The following is a 20,261-nucleotide window of genomic DNA, read 5'->3' as shown; positions in this document are numbered from 1 at the left end:
GTATGGCAATAGCATGTATACGAAATTGCTTGTTATACATAAAACACTTTAAATTGTCACCTGAAAACAATGTTTGACACATGTGTTCAGGGGGAGAGGGCAACTGTTTTCCAGGAGTGACAGCGCCCTCTAGTTACGCAACTGATTGGGTTAAACCGATCAAAAGCATTTTCTGCACTTCTGCGTTTGCAGGTGACAAATCCATGGTGGGGACTTCCCCAGCAAGATTGCTCGTGGCTGTGACGACTCTGGGACGAAGTTTACTGAGGCATCGCCAGTTTTACTCGGGCGCCTGGGGTCAAAGTCTCCGCCAGGTCCATTGTTCATTTTTGGGGTCAGACTCTTCCTTTTAAACAGGTTTTAAAGAACAAAGTAGGTCTGGACAAATGCTCCAAAGTTAGAGTTTCCAGAATTGATCGCAATACAAGTCACGTGAGAAACATTTCGCTGAAATGAACACGTTGCGTAATTATGGTGCATAGCGCGCTAGTAAATACGTCTTTCCAATTGCAAAAGATGTTACAACACAATATTTACGAAGTTTCGCGAATGTTAGACTTTTTGTTCGGGCCTTGGCGGCAAACTTACCTCATTGACATCATAAACGATCAATAGCACGTCATAATTAGTGCTTCCTATACGGTAATGTCAGGGCTATGTTTACCCAGTTATGACAAATGATATGGATGATAAATTTTGATGTCGCTGGTATGAAGCTTATTTGCTGAACATTTCTTGCAGTTCACATCTGTGGGGATTACCCGTTTGCTACAGACACCAGCAAGATGTAAACGTTGAAATCGACTTTAAATTTTCTTCTATGTTTCCAACATTCCAGATTTTTATCATTTTCTTGGTGATTGCTTGCAATGGATCAAAGCTCCCGATATCGACTTCCATCACATCCCCAAATATTTCATCAAGTTGATCTTCCTTTGTTTTGAGATCTCCCAAGTCCATGGTGGATGTGAGAAACCAGCAAAGATCTGAGAATGTGATCACGTTTTTGATGATGATGTCGTCTCTGCGTTCCTTTGAAGGGAAGTCCAGCAGATGTATCCTGGTAGCCAGAGATCACTTCTTCAACTATCCAATCTCACCCGAGTTTGCTGACCAACAGGCCGGGCCTTGTTGAGGCAATTTCCCGACATCTCTGAAGAGGTCTTCAGCCCTGCTCGATGCAGATTGTAAAATAAAAATCATTTTCCCACAAATTTATCTTGAAACTGTGCCCTTGGCCGAAAATTGACTTTGTTTATATAATTCTAAAACCTTTTCTGCGTCGCCATCAACAAATTGTATAATTCAAACACTTCATGACTGAGATGAACCAATGGAGTGGGAATGCTTTGAGCTCATATGAAAAATGCTAATGCAGCGCCATAGACCAACTGCATACCGCAAGCTAAGATGTCAGCAGTCTTAGTTAATGCGCTTGTTTATTACATCATTATTTCACTTTAAAGTTAACCTGTCAAAAATTTATTCGGTCAATAAAATATTGACAACGTGACACATTTATTGAAACATATAGAACACTTTTAGGTCGCATGTCTGTCTGTCACCAACCAAAAATATAGCTGCTTGAATGTTTTCAACAAGAGCAATATTGTAATCAGAGTCAGATAGTCATTTCATATTTCTTTTCTGTTTTGTCAATCCCATATTGTTCGTGAGAATATTTATTGTCTCATCATGTTATAAAAAGGGAAGCACCAATATTTTGTCTTAAAAACTTATTTTATGGCAAATGCTGACGTTGTAACGACCATAATGACATAAAAGACGTGTTTCAAGATAGAACCAGTGATAGACATCTGACGCAACATGTTTAACATATTTATTGAAATATCCTGAACCTATAAACATCTAAGAAACGCAAAAAACTTAAATGCGACGCAAATTTGCAGACGCGGCGACCACAAAACGTGAAATAGTTTTGTTAACACGTGACAACAAGTGACCTAATATCGCCAGACAATATTTTTCGCTCGTTATAGGTCGTCGTTGAAGGGGCAAACCAGGGTTATTGGACCTTCCATGGCAATTCTTTGCCACAAGTTAGTGAGAGAAACCTGCTCGTAAGATTTAAGCTCGCATTGGTTGCTGTACAAGCGGACACAAGAGACGGCCATTGTTCATTATCGCCATTTTCAGCGTTGTTACATTTTGGGGTTAAAACTCCACACTTCACCTACGTTTGATAAATGACGACACTTTTTATCAACATTATTAGCAGCTTTTTGCCTCAAGCCTAGGACTTTCTCGCACGCGACCTTGAAGGTAAAAATGTCCACATAAGAAGATTTGCTGACGTTAGAGGAGATAATGACGTAATAATGATTGATGATTCTGCGGTTTCACAACTTCTTTAAGACGCTTACAGCGAAGCAAAAGTTATTTCGCCGCTTCACGATTTCGACCGTATTAAGCACACGATTGAGCCAAACCATACAGTTTAACACGATTGAGTAAATGTGAGCGGAAGTTAAAGTTGGGGCTGCATGCACAGTATAGGAGGCTATGATTGTGATTACCCTTTGTCGTTTTATGTCGTAATAAACGCTCACAATGGCTGATGTGGACGCGTTGGCATAACTATAAAGTTTAGACGACAGTTTACAGGTTTTCAATGAATTAAAGGTCCTTTGCCGTGAATGCACCAAAGAACCATCTCATGATTGTCCGAATAACCTGAGGGCATTTTTCCGGTTAGATATGTCAGGGCGTAATTTTTCTCTTTGAATTATTTTGTGCTAATGTTTGTCCGAGTTATAAAAAAGTTTCTTGCCTTCGTTCACAATTTTGCAGATTTATTGAAATGGTGAAGTTCACGATTAGAAAGCTTATTGGATGCGACAAAATTTATAGAACGAAGTTGTCAGAATAATTCCAGGTAGAATTATTGTCGATGCAAACAAAGCATTTTAAACCAAACATCGCTTTAACGTCTCCCTGTAACTTTATTCGAGTTCAAAACATCAGAATAATTTGTGTAACTATGTTGACGCGGTCAATAAGATTTTGACTTCGTTTTATGAGTTGATGTTGGCTGAACCGAGTTGACCTCAAGATATAGAGCAATAAAAAAGCAGAATAAGAGAGAGCATTTCGAGCCTCAAGTGTAAACCAGTTTTGGTATCATAATATCTTTTTATTATAGAAATGTTGAGCTGGTTCTCACAACGTTAAATTTTATACAATCAACCCGAGCTTTTGCAAACTTTAGCGCCATCAAGTGTAGCTGCTTCGTTTTTTAAGATCGAAGAAACAATAAATAAAATACTTCAATAAATATTAAACTTTTCAACTAGAAAAGCTGCTCGAGTGAACTCAGAATGACCTCCTTGTACCAGCATAGTGACGTGGTCGATGCCTATTTCAAGCACAGGCCCGTTTATTCCGATGATGTTGCTCAAACAGTCATGAAATATTTACAAAGACGCGATGAAGTCCACGATTCATCGTCGACATACGATCTAATGGTCGATGTCGGATGTGGCAGCGGGCAGGCGACCAACATATTTGCCGCGTATTTCAAGAAGATTGTCGGGCTAGATGCGAGCGAAAATCAGATAAAAGTTGCCAAGAAGCAAAATAAATTTGATCACATCAACTACGTGGTTGGGAAAGCAGAAGAATTGCCTTTTAAGGAAGGGAGCGTCGATCTGCTGGTTTGTGGAGAAGCTGTCCATTGGTTCGATTTACCCAAGTTTTTTCGCGAAGTTTCGCGCGTTCTTAAACCGGAAGGATGCATCGCCATAATTGGATATTGGGTGCAATCTATCAATCGACTCCGTTTGATCCAAAACAATCCTTCGTCGTTCAAAGAGACCTTGAATTTGTTTGTAGACTTGGCAAGGTTGGGAATGTCGAACCATTCCAGGCAAGACTGGATAGTTGAAGAAGTGACCACCGGCTACAAGGACATATTTGCCAAGATTCCCTTCCCATCAAAGGAACGCAGAGATGACATCTTCATCAAAAACGTGGTCACATTCTCAGATCTTTGCGGGTTTCTCGCATCCACCATGGACTTGGGAGATCTCGAAACAAAGGAAGATCAACTTGATGAAATATTTGGGGTTATGATGGAAGTCGATATCGGGAGCTTTGATCCACTCCAAGCAATCACCAATAAAATGATGAAAATCTGGAATGTTGGAAACAAAGAAGAAAAATTTGAAATCGATTTCAACGTTTACATTCTTCTTTCTAAACTCGGACAGAGTCAAAAGCATAAGGCTCAAAAGAAAAGTCCAATTTAGACTTCTGCTTATTGTATAAGATTTTGTAAATATGTTGTCATAGGCCTACTTTGTTCAAGAGCAAGCATGCATTTTACAGGTTAAGCTTGCTAGTTTCTATATATGTCATTTCACAAAGCATTCATAAGTCACGTACAAGCCTGAGCGTAGTTATTGAACTGTATTGTTACGCTTAAACTTTTGACATAATCCTGCACCTAGAAACGTGTTTTACCTAAACATGAACATCATGGCGCTCAGAGGCATCATCTCAGCAAACAAGATCTTAGAAAATATGCGATCTCAAGGTTTAGACTCGTATTAACTCACTCAGTTGTTTTGATTTTGCAAAAGTCAATTAACTATAAAAAATTGAATTGTGAGTCGACTAAGGACTCGTCTTGAAGCAGAAAGTTAGATTTTCTTCGAAATGTTCTACTCTTGCGTCATCACCTCAAAAAGCTTTCATAATAATTGCTCCCACGATGCGGCAGCTACGGTTTACGTTTAAACTGCTGCAGTGGGCGCAGTGCATAAAGAGCTTTGAGTGGAAAGTTTTTTATAACCTGGGTGATTTTACATTTATTTGACGTCCATACAAATGAAAATAAAAACTAACACAACTAATAAACGGAATTTTTTATTCACCATGGAATAAATGCGATATGTGTTGTCGCTACCCACACAGCTGTCTCATTGGTAACAAAAGCCTGGATTTTATACAAATAACTAGCCAGGGTAGATCTAAGTGGAAGCTGACGACCTGATCGTAGCCATTAAGCAGCTCATGAATTTATTGATTAAACGCGCACAAAGTACAGGTCTCATCAACTGCCAAGTCTGGCGCCTAAAACTGTGGCGTTGGCCACAGCACACAAAGCTTCCACCGTCTGCTTTGTCTCCAATAGCAACCTCGCTTCCGCCAACCACGATTCAGCAGCCTGCAACACGTGACCATATGGAGATAATTATTCGATGACGTCAAACACAGAATATTTTCAGTCCAGAAGTTATAGATAGTATGAAACAACAACGGCAGTTAAATTCTACGAAATAGTACTCACTCTCCTCGACTCCCCCCTGAGTTGGTTGACGAAGCGGACCGCTTGTTCTACGTCATTCCTGTCCAAGCAGTAATTCGCATAAGAAATAATGGAAAACACGTCCAGCTCTGATTGGTTGACGTCGGTGGGCGGGGCCGACGAAGCGTGCGACACCGTCAACATGGACTAAAAATTTTCAGGAAATTTTGTTTATTCGAACCAGAGACCTAGTTTGTTAGAAAACTTTGTGTGATGTCATTGGCAGTTACAGAACACAATTTAATTGTAATACGTAGTCAAATTAAGAGGAACATGTCACCCCTGAAAACAGGTTCCTGCTTAGAATAAAAATGCAAAACCCAAACAATTTCCTCACCTTTAAAAATGAAAGAAAATAAATATACAAAGAATTATGCTCCTCATCGATCATCGACAAACGACGAGACGTTTTCCCCGCCTCCTTGAACCAATCCCTGATCCTGTCTTCGCTGTACACCCCTCTCTCTGCCGCCTCCGCTGGCACTGAACTCGCTATCATATCTATGACGTCACTATCGGGATAGACCTGTGTTTAAGAAGAGGTTTTTAGAAAATCTATGACCTTATCGTCATGAAAGGACTGGAAACATTCTTCAAACAGGGGAATCACCTTCCTCACGGTGTCGAGTTGAGCGGCGAGTGGAAGGGGTTTCCCCTCATCACCTAGCCTCATCTTGAGCCTGAGTGAGTCACAGGCGAGTGACAGCTCTTGCGCTTTCCGCGTCTCACTCTCGACGTGTGCGCGACCTGTAAATGTAACTCTGTCACGACCTCTAGTGTTAGAGCATTAGGGTTGTGAGATGTCTATGTGGTACCGTCGATTGCTTTCTCGATGCCGGCCACCCTGGCACGTGCGATGTTGAGCTCGACCTGATGCTGGTCGATGATGTCTATGATCCGGGCCTCAAACTTCGCTCTCTCCTCACTTGACGCTCTCTCGAAATCACTGCGTTGTTTCTCCACTCTAAACGCAACAAGCAATCAGATAAAGCCACGTCATGATGTCGTCACAGTCATGGGTTTCAACCTGTCTTTCAGGGCTTGTTCATATTTCGCCGCAGCTTGCTTGTCCATGTAGGCGAGTGCCTGTGACAGATGTTCCGCATGAGCGGCTGTCTGCTGCTGGAGCCGAGATCTCAATTCCTCCGCGTGGGCCCGAGACACTTCTGCCATCTGGTGGACGAATCGATGACGTCACAATATGCATTATGACGTTCAACGAGGTACTATATCCTATAAGGAAATGTGACAACCTTCTCTTCGTGCAGAAGTTCATTTTCTTGGAGACTTTTCTTTATTGCAACATCAGCGTCACGCTTCACTTGCTTCTCGGTCTCCATGCGGATGGCGTCCACAGCTCGTTCGATACGGTCCGATGATTTTGTTCTTTCTTCAGTAAGTTCTCGTTGAAGTTGTTCGATGCGGTGCTGCAGCCGACGCAGTATTTCCATCTCCTCATCCTGGCTCAAAATCGCACCTTGCAAAGACCAATATCGATGAAATTTTAGACACCAAGGGGCGATGAAGAGAATTGATGATTTAAAAAAAGACAAAATTTTGCTTCACACTCCATGGCATTCTAACAATGCAAACTAAAGCGGACTTTTTCAAACAAAATGAAGAACGAATCTCACTTTCACGCCTCCATGTGTCCTCGGACTTCCCGTCGGGCAGCGAGAGTCCTTCTCTCAAGGATGACTTGGCATCTTCTATGAGATGTTGATACTCAGATAAAGCGTTCGCCTCCGTCTTGCATCTGACAACCTGCAAGCACATTTCACTGCATGGGACCTGTGCAACGCGATATCACTCGAGATTATTTTGATTTAACCTTTGATTTTGCATCTTCCAGATCTTTCCACATGTTCAAGCAGCTTTGTTTGATGTCTATGGTCTTTTCATTCACCTGCGGGTACGAGCTTTCGATCTGATCCAGGACAAGTTTGATTTTGGTCAATGTTTCTCTGCAAGACACAGGATTGAGGACATTAGCAGATAATTGAGAAGACCTGAAGTGACCTACATTGCTCGCTGATGATCGACATCGGCCGCTTCCAAGTTTCTCTGTTTTTTAATCAAGGCCAGACCCACATCGGTCCACTGCAGACTTTTCTCTTCCGCGCTCGCTACAACAAAGTTAAGTTCATAAGAGTTGCAGAAGAATTTATTTACGTGGCTACCATATCTATGGCAACGCATTTCATGAAATTTCACATAAAAATATTATGGATGAGTGAACAGTAGATCGGATGAGCACCTTGCACATCATCAAGAGCGGTGCGAAGGAGGGAGGAATGATGCGCGACCGCGGTGGCAGCGTCGTTACTTGACAGAATCGCATCCGCACATGCCACAGAGCATTCACTGAGAAGATCAGAGAGGATGGCAGTTGATGCTGCAACAACATTTGCATCATGATGACCATCTATGAGCTTATTTATATGAATAGAGAAAACTCACCGACAATGTCGAAGTTTTTTGTCGCGTCCTCTTCCTTCAAATCCTTCTCCTCCTCCTTCGAGATTGATTTTGCCGAAGCTCCAACATCCGCCACCACTTCTATGCTCTCTGTTGTCGTGGTTACATCTTCTGAGGTAAACTCAACTTCCAGGTTGGTTGATTCCGGCGCCAATAACTCTGAAGAGTTGTTCAGGGATGAGTCTGCAGGTGTCTTCATCAACTCTTCATTCACTGAAAAGTTGTCAGATAAATAACCTGTCAATCAAACTTCTGGTGGTGGGGATGAAGATGTTGAATAGAAAATAGATTCTTGAAGAAAAAATAAAATTGTGTTTACCTTTATTTGGTAAGATACTTTCACCACCAGATGGAGATAAGGAGACAGATTTATCATCAACAAGCGAAGGTTTCTCTTCTTTCACAGAAACTGTTTCTTTTTCATCCTCTTCCATGAGCGGAAACGAGCTCACGACAACTTCTTCCTTCGCTTCCAGTTCTACAAAGATGAGGAGTTGAAAGAGGATATTTTAGCATCGACAAACAAAGATCATTGTTTGCTCAGTCTCGCCGCCCAGTCATCAGACCTTCGCTCAATCCAGGAAGTTCCTCAACATCTTCTATCGTTACTCTTTGTTCCTCAACAATGGGCATTTTCTCCAGCTCTTTTATATTCTGGAGCGGCCTTTCAAATGGGTCCACAGAGGCAGGATCAGACCTGAGTGGTCGCTTCTCCAAGTGACTTCAACATAATATTTTATCATCCTCAAAAGATTTTTGCCCAAATAATTATAACTGCAGTAAAATCCATTTTGATCAAAGTTGATTTTGGCCGATTTACAACTCATTAAAAATTTTTACAAACAAATTAAATAATATTGTTTTCATCTATAAATTATAACACAAGAATACATTAGGCTCAGGCCATAAAACATTATACATTTGTACCAACAAATATTACTTGAGCATTGTGACCATTAACACATTTTATGTTGGAAGTTATAAAGTGAAATGACACAAAGTTCAAAGAAAGTTACTTGGCTGGTCCTAAAACTGCATCAAGTATCGAGGTTGCTCCAGGGATGGAATTCTGCACGGAGTCCCGAAATGACGAATCAAACTTGGCATATGCAACAGCGCCACCACATCCAGCCAGTATTATCCCGCCAGTGATTACGATGGTTCTCAAGGAACTTCAAAGAAAAAAATATAAATATGTGAGTATGCAATTCTCGTTGAACCATCTATTATGACATCATTCAGACAAGTACCACTGAAAACACACCTGCCACTAGATGATGCTGATGAAAATGTTTTAGATCCGTCTTTCGAGAACGACAGTCTAGAGGCGTTCTACATAAAAATAAACAAAATCATCCTGATTATTTCTTTAGTGTGAAAAATTGTTTTTGGAGTAATACTGTCTGTGAGCATATTTCTTGTTTGGTCAGTTGACACGATATCACGTTATAAATAAAAAGGATAAAAAACATTAATTGATCATACTTTTTAGCGTTCAACATAATATATACGCTACATACTAATATGCTAGCGTAGCAATATATTGTCTTTTGTTATTTCGATTCTATCACATAGTTTTCATAGAATCTATCAACATTGTTGTGACTCGATTACCGCTGCCACTTCAAAAAGGGAGCACAAACGCAGAATCTATGCAGCTTATTAGTAGATCTGTTATTTATTTTCAGGTGTGAGTCGTTCATAACTCTGGACATTATGAAGTAGCGAGTCCAGTCGGCAATCGCTACTGCGCTTTGCACAAGACACCAAGTTCGGATCTAATCATAACAGAGAAAAGGTCACACAAAACACTGTGAAAAATGTTTAGAATTATTGAAGTTTGATGAATGAGCAAGGTTGCCTTCATCTATTTAGTCATATAATTGGCCCAATTTCGATACAGATTGATGAAAATTAATCTGGCCTATAGGATTTTTTGATAAGATGTTAACTAGATAAATCGGGTCTACTACACAAGCGCACAACCAGATGACATCACAATTTGAGAAGTTGGGGTCTAGTATACAAAGGCATCTTGTGGTTGTGCATTTGTATATTAGACCCGATAAATCTAGGTTATAGTTGCACGTGTTAGCTTAGAAAGGCATTGGAGAAAGATTGAATAGATGCACACTTGGCTAGTCGTTTACTCGTTGCAAACTTGAGTTAGCAAGTCTACACACCTGAGATCTCTGCGAATCCTGCCATGAAATACGGTACAGACCGTTTCCTCTACATCCTGATTGCTACAAAATCTCAAAATGCAAAGAAAGTGTGCTCACGATTGATTTAATGGATATAAAATATATTTCCATGCATATCTGAGCGTATTAATGCACCTCAAGTGTCCTGCCGGGTTAAATAAAAACCGCGCTTGAATGTGCCCTTGCTAAACTCTGGAGACCAGTCCACTACGAGTAATGGGGTGGTTTGGCCACCATTAACCCCTATAAGTCGGCGCCTATGTGCAACTATTTATAACATAAGGATAATTCACTTTCAGCAAACTTCAAACATCAGACCAGCGCAGGCTATTTTATGCAACTATACCGTGACCAAAGGGGCAACCAATGTATGTATCACGCCTGTTTGACTACGGCTTACCTTTAGGCGTAGAGCGGCTTTACTTCCAATTCGAAGCATGTTGACAGCGTGGATTAGCGAACCGAAAGTTTCAGACTTGAACAAAAAGATTTTACGGTCTCTCACAACTTCATAATCCCAGAACACATGAAAGCGAATCCAGTCAAATCCAACCTTCACCTTCAGCAATTTGACCACGATGGATGTCACCACATGGTGCCAGTCCTAGCAGTACCATTGCACGCATTGATCAATGGTTATTCAAGGGCGAAATAACGCTCAACTTAATACCTCAAATACTTTCTATTTGGAACGAACATACATTTTTAGGATATTTTTGGAGTAAGAAACTAGGGGCGACCTGTTTCTAAAATGAGATAGTTTTTATTGAAACACGCACTCTGTGCAGCTAAAAATTTGTAACGTTTCTTGTTGAACATTCGGTATTTCCACTTTTGACTTGTGTGGTTTCACTGATTAATTGACTCGACTTCACTTAAATCTCTTCAAATGAATTGGATTAACTTTGGCCAATGCTTTCAAACTTTACTGGTGGCTCGACTTTTAGGACATTTTGATGCAGGATTCAAATAAAAGCCAAAACCACTCAACAACGGAACAGTTTACATCGCCCAATTGCAGCATAAAGCAAGAAGTCTTAGTGAATTGGTCTCTATTTTCATTGGTGCTTGAGGATTTTTTGTGACTATTTACAAGTCAGTTACTTCAACCATTTAACTTTTAATTGTCTGGTTGCGCATACTTCGTACATTAGCAAAGAAATTATTTTAACTTGGGAGCAGTCTGCATTGTCATGTCTCATTACTGTCTTTTCTGTATTGACTTATCGTTCAAATTTGCTGCTTTGAAGAAGACTTTCTTTCCTGCAAGGATCAATAAGTTATAACTTTCCACTTAATCACACACATACTGTACATTTGATATATTAACAAAACGATAATAAGCAACTAATACAGCACATTGAAAGTGGCAACTGGCAATAAACTGGAAGTTGGTACCTCATGAAACACTTGAAGTAGATCAGTCCAGTATGACCATAGTTATAACATGCTTTTCTTCTTCACTGGTAAACTATGTGTATATGCAATTAACTTAAAAATGTTCAAACTTTTCGTTTGGATTCATGGTAGATTCGCAACAAGGAAAAAATACTGTGCAGTGTCATTATGACGCAACAAACATGAATCGCGAATATGTCATTGTCCTCAGATGAGTCACTAAAAAGAAGTCCCATTCGGTGCGTGGTTGTCATAGCCACCTACTTCAGCCATCTTTGTGGCTCGGATAGCGCTGAAATACTGATCCTTTGTCACCTAAACGACAATTCATCGGACTTGTTGTCTCTTTATTTTTTGGTGGATAACTGAAATCTCCCCTTAATGTACTTTACATCATTCGTAGCTATCACAATGTAACCTGGCATTAAGCAGATTTCACCACCATCATCATTGGGTCGTCCGACTCTGCAAACAGAAAAATTTGTATCTTTGCGTCTTGAACGTTCAAACCTACTCACATGGCTCAACCGATATTTTCAAATATCTTCTTGACAGAATCAATGGCAGATTGACATCAAAACAATTATTTCACAACATAGAAATCAAATTCATCACCACCTTGTTTGAACCTACGAAGTTGGAGGGAGTCTCCCAAGCTTGGAAGTAGAAATATTTGAAGAACGAAAAGAAGCGATGTTTCCCACACGGAGGAGTCGAACACCCATTTCATACAAAGCAATCTCAGATGGGGAAATTTGTTGCAAGGAAATTACTGGATGTCAACAGACCTTCTAAAATACAACACACATTTTCATCCTCCTCAAAACTGCTGTTGTTGTAATCTGGTGTATTGAGCAACCTGACAACCACAGAGCTCTAAAACGCTCCATTGAGTTTATGCAGCAAACGCGTTGAGGCTAAAGACTGCAAATATTGAAGCTTTCTCGGCTCAAACTTCAAGGCACTAAGATCAACAAAGTTGTTAAAGATTATTCTGTGCAAGTGTTTGAAAAACTCTTGCTCTTGACACAATCAGATCCAGAAACTTCTGCTGGAATTAACGATTGGGAGAAAAATTGGAGCAAATATATCTGGCAAGTTCACTTCAATCTGCAGTTGACAGATATTTTTAATGAAACATCAATTCTGTACAAAATTAGCAAAACATGAAGAAATCAATGAGAAATCTCAGAGCAACCATGCACTGCGTGTGGTGGAGCATGAATGCACGGCAAGGAGCGATATGTTGAGTTTCATGAAAAGTGCGACACCTTAGTCACCCACAGATAGTTGAGCAAGTGGCTGGTGCGTATGCGATGTCAGTCGTGGAGGTAAGCGCTTAAATGCATAAACTGAAGTCATCGAAACAAAACAAACATTCCCCTGAAGAAAAGCTTTCACCACATTCTCCGCGCAAAACTCTGACCACTACATAGAAATCATAAAGACTCGATAAAATGATTTAGACAATACAAGAGCTCAAGGAAAAGAAATAATAGTTTAAACGACCAAAAAATATTAAATTCATCAGGAAAAAACAATCAAAGTGAATTGTTAGTTAAATAATCGAAACGTTAAATATGAAATACGTTAAATGGGATGGAAACGCTGCTTTTGTCAATTACGAATGATTGATTGGATCAATCATCCAACAATGTAGTCCTCTCGTTGCATTTTGTTGCCTCTGAGTTCGAACGTTTGACTTGATCGTCTTCTTTCGTCTCTTTCCCATTCCTCGCAATCTTTATGATGTCATCACATCTGTCTATGACATCATCATGTCGCACAACATTGAGTGAAGATCGACGGGACGTGACCGTGCTTGACCTCATCAGGGTCGACGGGTTCACCCTGTCCCCGGCCACAGTGGCGTATTTTGCAGCAATGGCCATCAACTGCCCCGACGACATACTCTTGCTCTGCTGGGTCAGGTACGGGGGCCTCTTGCGAGCTGGGGCCAAATCGGGGTGACTCTGGGTGACGTGGAACTGGGTGGAGTCCCCAGAGTCCCCAGATAACTCGTCATCATAGCGATTGTTGTTGTTTTTACTCGAATCATCTTTGCTGACTGGCGTTTCAAATTTTTCCAACAAACTTGATTTCCTGCAAGTTTAATAATTATAAGATGTTGATGATAAGTATTTAATGTCGAATCATAACCAGTGTAAGACTGCTGGGTTAGACAATATAACTCGAGTGGTACTTGGGACTAACTTTGCTTGGTTCAAGTTAAGCGCTTGAGTCAAATGGAGTCACAAAGTGAATCCTGCAGAGTCGTATGACACTTTCAGGCTGTTAGGACAACTTAAAAGACAATGAACATTGTGATGTCACTATTCTCACATCAACAGACTGTGTTGAAAGATGATAAATATGTTCGATGCTGGTTATAAAAAGCTCACTCACGTATTCTTACAAAGTTGCGTCTTTACATGAAAATAATATATTTGTGAGTGATTGAATCTTTACCATCGTAACTGATCGATGCTACGGCAATCTACCCATGACTTAGAAAATTCACTACAACAGTGGAAATGGAAACACTTGATCTTATCACATTATTCTGTTCCAACCCACACCTCAATGCTCCATGCTGTGCTAAACTCTTCAAAGCATAATGAGAGTGGAAATATAACTGCCGCTGATGCACTAAAAACCTCATTTCTCACAAAGTTCTCTTGATTTTTTGTTATTCGCAGATTGAGGAATTCCCCATTGGAATTCACAAACAACCCGATGCAGCTTACCCAGTGAGGGGAGTCCCCATAAGTGCGGGGCTGTCCTGCTCCATACCGCCATCCCTGGCCATCTTCGTTGCGCGGACAGCGTTCAAATATTGCTGCTTGGTGACCTAACAATCGACAGTTGATTCATTATGATGTCATAGTATCGAACAAAGAATGTGAAGCAATACCTTGATGTACTTCACGTCACTGCTCGCGATCAGATTGTAGTCCGGCATAAAATGGTTGCCACCAGCAGTAACATTGAGATCATCAACACTTATGATGTCCATGATAATCGGTGGAGCGGAACGATTGAGTGCTAAGCCAATTGAACAATGCTTTGAAATTTGTGACAACAGCACATACGGGAACATATTTGGGTACACAAGGAACTTACAGTTGGTTCGATTGTGTTTCTTCTTGGAGCGTAAGCTGCCACTCGGTGGGGCCAAAGGTTGCGTAAGTGCAGGAACTCCGTAGTAAGAAAATGGACCGCCTTGAAATTCCAAATCCTCTTTTCCAACAATGACACGAACTTGGCCCTGAGCAGACAATGAGTGCCGTGAATGCTTGTATGAGGTTGTATGTTCGTATTCGTACAGAGCATGAGGTGACACACAGAGTATGAGGCGACACACAGAGCATGAAATCAACGACATGGCACAGGGTTTACCTCTAGAATCAACACAAAATAGTCTGACGGCTTGTTCCTGCTGTAAATTAACAACTTCTCCGATTTCTGTTCGTTGCCATGGTAACTCAGTTCCACGACGATGTCCTGCTTCAAAAGCCGAAGCAAAACTTTCTCTGATAAAGCCTTGAACGGTTCCACTTCAGCGAGCAAGAAGCGGTGAGCAGCCAATAAGATTTGAGGGGAAACTTTTTGTCGTTTGTCGTTGCCGTTCTCTTCGAAAAGCGAAAGATCAACGGGGATTTTTTGTCTTCTTTGGTTCAGCTTCTTCGTCTTATTGTCGGCTGCAACACAAATAAGCAAATATTGAAATTTGTGAATCTTTTCACAGCTCTGGACTGAAATTCCTTAAAGATTTGTCTCACTGTAAACATCGGTCTCGTCGACTATTTCTGATTTGATGATTTCTTCAATCACATCTTCCATTGTTACAATGCCTATGACCTCATAATAGGGGTCACCAGGACCTTCATTGTTCACTTTGTGGACAATGGCCATGTGGAAAGCTCCTGGATACAATTGTTATGTATCAATGAGTCTGCTATGATGTCACAAGCACTAGCAAGACAGCACAAACCTGTTTTAAACTCATCGAGAAGTTTGTCAAGAGTGGTGTCGTTGAACACAAAGTTGAGGGGATGTTGATAGAATTTGCAGACGGTCTTCAGCGCCATGCAGTCGTCGGGGTCAACAAAGGCGAGGTCTTTGACGAACAAAATTGAGACGATGTTTGTTCTTTCATTTTCATAAACTGGGATTCGAGTGTAGCCAGTCGACATTATCTCCCTCATCGTCTGCAATTATAATGTCTTCATAATTTATTAATTCTCTGACAAATCCAAACATGTCATCCATGCCATAGAAATAACATTGTCTGAGACTTGCTTCATTGGTTGACAAAATCATTTCTATCACATGTGACTGATAAGACTAATGAATAAAAATACAAAGATTAATGTTAACGTCATGGGCAGCAGAGAGGAGAATAAAACATAAAAGCATTTTAGCATAAAAACTGCTGAGTTTATCGTTAAACCACTGACATCAAATAACTATAGAAGGACATAGCATCAACGATATGGCGTTGTTTGAACTAATTCACTAGTTAGCACTATGTCAAATGCAGGGAATTCCCCACATTCCATGGCTTTGTCCTGTTGTAGTGACGAGAAAAATAAATACAAAGAGTTATATTGGGAGCTTTGTTACATCTCTGTTGCCCACTTGTTTTAGCTGACAACTTTACGAAATATGTCATCCATGACACAATAGAAATTATGGACAGTACAAGCAGTGACTGTGGGTAGTAAACCTGGAGCTTTCAATACCTGGCAATTGGCTCGTGGCTTAGTCTTAGTTTCAACATGTTTAAACTTGTGATGTGAGCTACTTAAATTATTGTCCAAACCAACAAATTTGTTCTCACCAAATATAACCTTTATATTGTTCTGAAAATGGAAGTTTTAAAAAATTAGAGTCATAACGTCATTGATGTTGACCCCGACGTGATATTCACCTCAAAGTCGAGTGTGGACGAGAGATTGATCATGAAGCAGTCGTCGATCGGGGTCATGATGCCTCCCACCGTCTTGCTACGAAGCTCCAGTGCCCCCTGGATGATGTCTACCTCATCCTTGGCCAGGTCGTTGTACGGGTCGGTCACCTGATCAACCGCCATTGTTACATAGATAGCTAATATACATAGTATTTTTAGTATAGACGCGTATACGTGTTAAAAGGATTAATAAAAATTGCCAAAAAAAACAATTTCTTGTCAACATTTAAGTATTTTTAGTATAGAGGTGTACAACTGCCAGCGACATCAACTACCACGGAAGGATGGGGGAAGCACCACAAATTAACGACATCAGCGTTAAACAACTTTTAATGGGAAAGTTATTTCAAAGCCATAACAATAAAACCAAGCCATAGATTATGAATGAGAGGGAGTTGTTGAAACTGGTTTTATGAAGATCAAGGATCAATATCATAAAAAATCAATCCAGAAAATGAAAAACGCAGCAATTCAACCACAAGAGGTAATTAAAATCATGAAAATTAACAAAACTTAAATCAATAACCAATCTGCACAAACTTAATAATTGTCCAGGGACAGCAAGTTCCTTTAAGTAAAAAGCAGAACAAAAAACTATTTCATCACCTTGAGCATTTCCAGAAGTTTCTGCCGATTGTAAATTGTTCCAATTTCCTTCCCAAGAATAAGATCCAAGATTTTGCTGATTGGATACGAGAGAACAAATGTGATTACCATGAACAACTTGGTCAGCCATATCGTGTACGCTCCGACATTGAGTCCGTATCTTGAGCACAATGCCTGTGGGAGGATCTCACCAAACACAACAATTCCTGCAAACATCCGTCCAAAACGTCAATACTGTGGGCATAAGCTGTGTTGATGTACTTAAACCACAAACCTGCGGTTGATCCAACAATGGCCCACGTGCCGCTAGTAAGATCGCCGAGCAGAATAGTCAACGTGTTGTTAACGAGGACATTCCCCAACAGCAGAGTGCAGAGCAAAAAATTACCCTTTTTCCTGATTGGATAAATTTTTTTCGCAAATTTTTGTTCAGATTTTGTCCCAGATTTCATGACAATTTGCAACTCCATCGGATCAAGTGACATCAGACCGAGGTTTAGTCCGGAGAATAATCCCGATAATGTCAGCAGGAAACATATAACGATGATCTGATAAAATAAATCGAGTAACAAAGATTCGCTTTCTATTTAGAAAACCAAGCAGTAAATATACTTCGAATAGTTTTGCTAGTTCTGTTGTTGATGGATCTAGAAGCCATAAAACTTACGAACTACAAAGCTGTTCTAGCCACTCACCTGCAGGGGAAGTGGGAGAATGCTGCTGGGTTCTTCCTCCTTTGCAACAGCAGGCTCCACCACTAGAGCGAGCCATTTATCAGTTCCTTGGTGGATGTAACCTTGCACATCGTTTTCCTTCACACAGAAGTAATATGATGTCTTTGCAGGGACAACTCTGATGTTGACGGCAATGGTTGCCGAATTATCAGACTGAGGCTGCAGGTAAAATGGGTCGGTGTCTTTCCAGTCGTCACATGACTCGCCGAACGACAATGACTCTTCAGCGAACACGACTCTGGTGTTTCTGCTCGTGTTCAGTCCACTTCCGAACAAACGCAGGGTGTAGTTGGTGCTTGAGAAGATGACCAGAGCCCCATTGTCAAGTGTGGCATTACCCGACTCTGAATGAAGCCATTGCATGATTTGTTAATCTCAGAAGGCTGCTACTGGTGTTTTAGCAATTGAAAGAAAATACCGAGTTAAAAGAATGCCGCACATACACATATAATACATAAAAATGGCATTATACTGTATTTAAAAAAATTCTGAACAGACCTTTGCGGAAGCCAAAAAGCTGCAAAGGACTCACAAAGCTGAAAGCCAAAATGAAGACAAAACAGAGTAAAGCTGTTTCTCTCAGGCTTGGAAACCATATCCCCATTTCAGTGTGGAATCAACAATTTAAATTATCTTACACGACCTACACGCTCTAAATTTATAGAAGATATTCAGTGAAACTTTCGTTGCTGATCATTTCATACCAGGATAAAGAGTGGTGGTTTTTGTCGAGATATCATGCACACAGAAATTTGGGCAAGATGACGTGGACTGAATCTTCAAATCTTTGCTTTGTTTATTTGTTATAAATGAACATTAATGCGTGCATGTGTGCGTTAATGCACTTTCCAGCATACAACAAGACTAGACTCGATTGTGGGAAAGTCAAAAGCAAATTTGAAATACTGGTTCGGTCTAAAAGTCAGATATTAGCATTTTTGCCACTTCATGTATTAATGGAAGTTCCTTGAAAAATTTAAAAATCTTTTCTTCTTTTTTAAGATCAATATAAAATATAGAAAACAAATAAAAAATGTGCATCCTCTGAAAGTCGCACATTGGCAAGTTCGGCAGACAGGGCTTAAGTAGTGATGAGTCACCACGAGTCGTGAAAAGACTTTCCTCACTACAAGAATAAAGACTGTGATTATAAATGTATACCCAGGAATACCCTTTTATTATTTTTCTGAGTAGATTCTCCTGGGCATCCTGGCTCTGGAGTCCCCCAAAAAAATGGATGCCAAATCTGGAAAACTAAGCTAAATCTGCCAACAGACACAATTAGACAAGTTTTTGGGCAAATTGTTTCATACAAATTCTACTTTTTTGATCACCGTTGCCGGATTCACTCTACAGACACAATTACAAGTCGTTTTCTGTAAATACATCTCTTAATGCAATCTCATTAGCATAGCATGGTCTGGCACAAATTAAGCCTTAAAAAATGGCATTATCCAGACATCGGCTGCATGGACAACCTCGTTGTGGAATGAAGGTCAAGGCAGGTCATTAAAAACACAGAGAGTGCTCAGTGGGCAGCCATTCCTGAATGCCCAATACAAAATGTGGTCGGCATGGCACTTGCAAACAATGCACCAAAATCAAAAATACTCGCACGGCGTCAAGCGATGAAATATCTTGGAACCATCTTAGTCTACTGCCATCATTCTATGATATCATATGCCTGTAAGTAATTTATCAAATAAAAAACCGATTACATAAAACAAACAATTAATCAAACTACACAGTCCACATCTGACATAACAAAAAAGTCATACACAAACTAACTAGGCTATCAACATAGCCAAGCTTCCAGATTGGAAAGTTAGCTGAGTGCGCGATGGATTCTCACCAGTTAACAAAACTGTCCTACCCGGCCGAGGTTAAGACTCGAACAATAGAACAGCAAACATTGCCAAATTAAGTATATAAATAACAACATTTTGGAGAAAAACAAGACATATAGGTTGCAATATATAAAAAATTTAAGGGTGTACATCATCTGAGTACCAGTTCATTTGAGTGACAGTATTTGACTGACATAGTTATGACATAAATTATTCATTCGAGTGACATAATTAAATCTAACCATAACCCTCACCCTAACTCATTACTGTAGTTTGAACAGTACTTCGCAATGTTTCACTTAAATGAACTGTCACTCAGTTGATCAACTACTGCACAATTTAAAGATATAAATAACGAAACTTTTAAAACATGATTAATTGAAAAACTGAGACGGAGTAGTGTGATGTTGTACTAACATATAAAAATATCATTTAATTTTACTTCTATTGCCCTTCCAGTAATAACTTTATTTTCATTTTATTGGAACAACATTTATAAATATGACTTAGTTTATGACGAACTGAGATATAGGCCTTATAACTGTATACAGTATAGGCTATAGCTAGTCTAACTTATTTGGCATGGTAGCCTACTATCGTAAGAATCTTTATTTTCGGAATGGGAAAAATCTTTGCACGACTTAATCTCGATGATGTTTTTTCATCGCTAGAGCCCGGTCTCCCGGGTACTGA

General features: G+C 40.1%; 3 protein-coding genes across 3 annotated transcripts; 1 reads left to right on the top strand and 2 right to left on the bottom strand.

Moving 5' to 3' along the window:
• The first annotated feature begins 3,108 nt into the window (after positions 1–3,108).
• LOC143460102 (putative methyltransferase DDB_G0268948) lies at positions 3,109–4,894 on the top strand. The gene has a single exon (XM_076957492.1). It carries the CDS (start codon positions 3,339–3,341, stop codon positions 4,266–4,268), a length of 930 nt encoding a protein of 309 aa, XP_076813607.1. The 5' UTR covers positions 3,109–3,338; the 3' UTR covers positions 4,269–4,894.
• Positions 4,895–5,010: 116 nt separating this feature from the next.
• LOC143460101 (MICOS complex subunit Mic60-like) lies at positions 5,011–10,607 on the bottom strand. The gene is made up of 17 exons (XM_076957491.1): positions 10,412–10,607; positions 9,072–9,139; positions 8,824–8,979; positions 8,374–8,528; positions 8,127–8,285; positions 7,790–8,020; positions 7,587–7,724; positions 7,353–7,455; positions 7,161–7,293; positions 6,964–7,093; positions 6,583–6,806; positions 6,357–6,502; positions 6,145–6,293; positions 5,940–6,076; positions 5,667–5,855; positions 5,312–5,476; positions 5,011–5,188 (listed from the first exon to the last, which is right to left on the bottom strand). The coding sequence occupies exons 1-17, from the start codon at positions 10,448–10,450 to the stop codon at positions 5,075–5,077; spliced, it is 2,436 nt and encodes an 811-aa protein (XP_076813606.1). The 5' UTR covers positions 10,451–10,607; the 3' UTR covers positions 5,011–5,074.
• A 1,901-nt stretch (positions 10,608–12,508) lies between these two features.
• LOC143460382 (metal transporter CNNM4-like) lies at positions 12,509–18,392 on the bottom strand. Its single transcript, XM_076957872.1, has 12 exons — positions 18,220–18,392; positions 17,683–18,065; positions 17,262–17,535; positions 16,988–17,193; positions 16,343–16,489; positions 15,404–15,620; positions 15,192–15,335; positions 14,809–15,110; positions 14,533–14,677; positions 14,324–14,454; positions 14,157–14,260; positions 12,509–13,512 (listed from the first exon to the last, which is right to left on the bottom strand). The coding sequence occupies exons 1-12, from the start codon at positions 18,323–18,325 to the stop codon at positions 13,050–13,052; spliced, it is 2,622 nt and encodes an 873-aa protein (XP_076813987.1). The 5' UTR covers positions 18,326–18,392; the 3' UTR covers positions 12,509–13,049.
• Between the last annotated feature and the right edge of the window lie 1,869 nt (positions 18,393–20,261).

Source organism: Clavelina lepadiformis, chromosome 5 (assembly GCF_947623445.1).
Source record: "Clavelina lepadiformis chromosome 5, kaClaLepa1.1, whole genome shotgun sequence".
Lineage (NCBI taxonomy): Eukaryota > Metazoa > Chordata > Ascidiacea > Aplousobranchia > Clavelinidae > Clavelina > Clavelina lepadiformis.
Note: the sequence above shows the minus strand (reverse complement) of the source record. Positions and strands in the feature narration are given on the sequence as shown.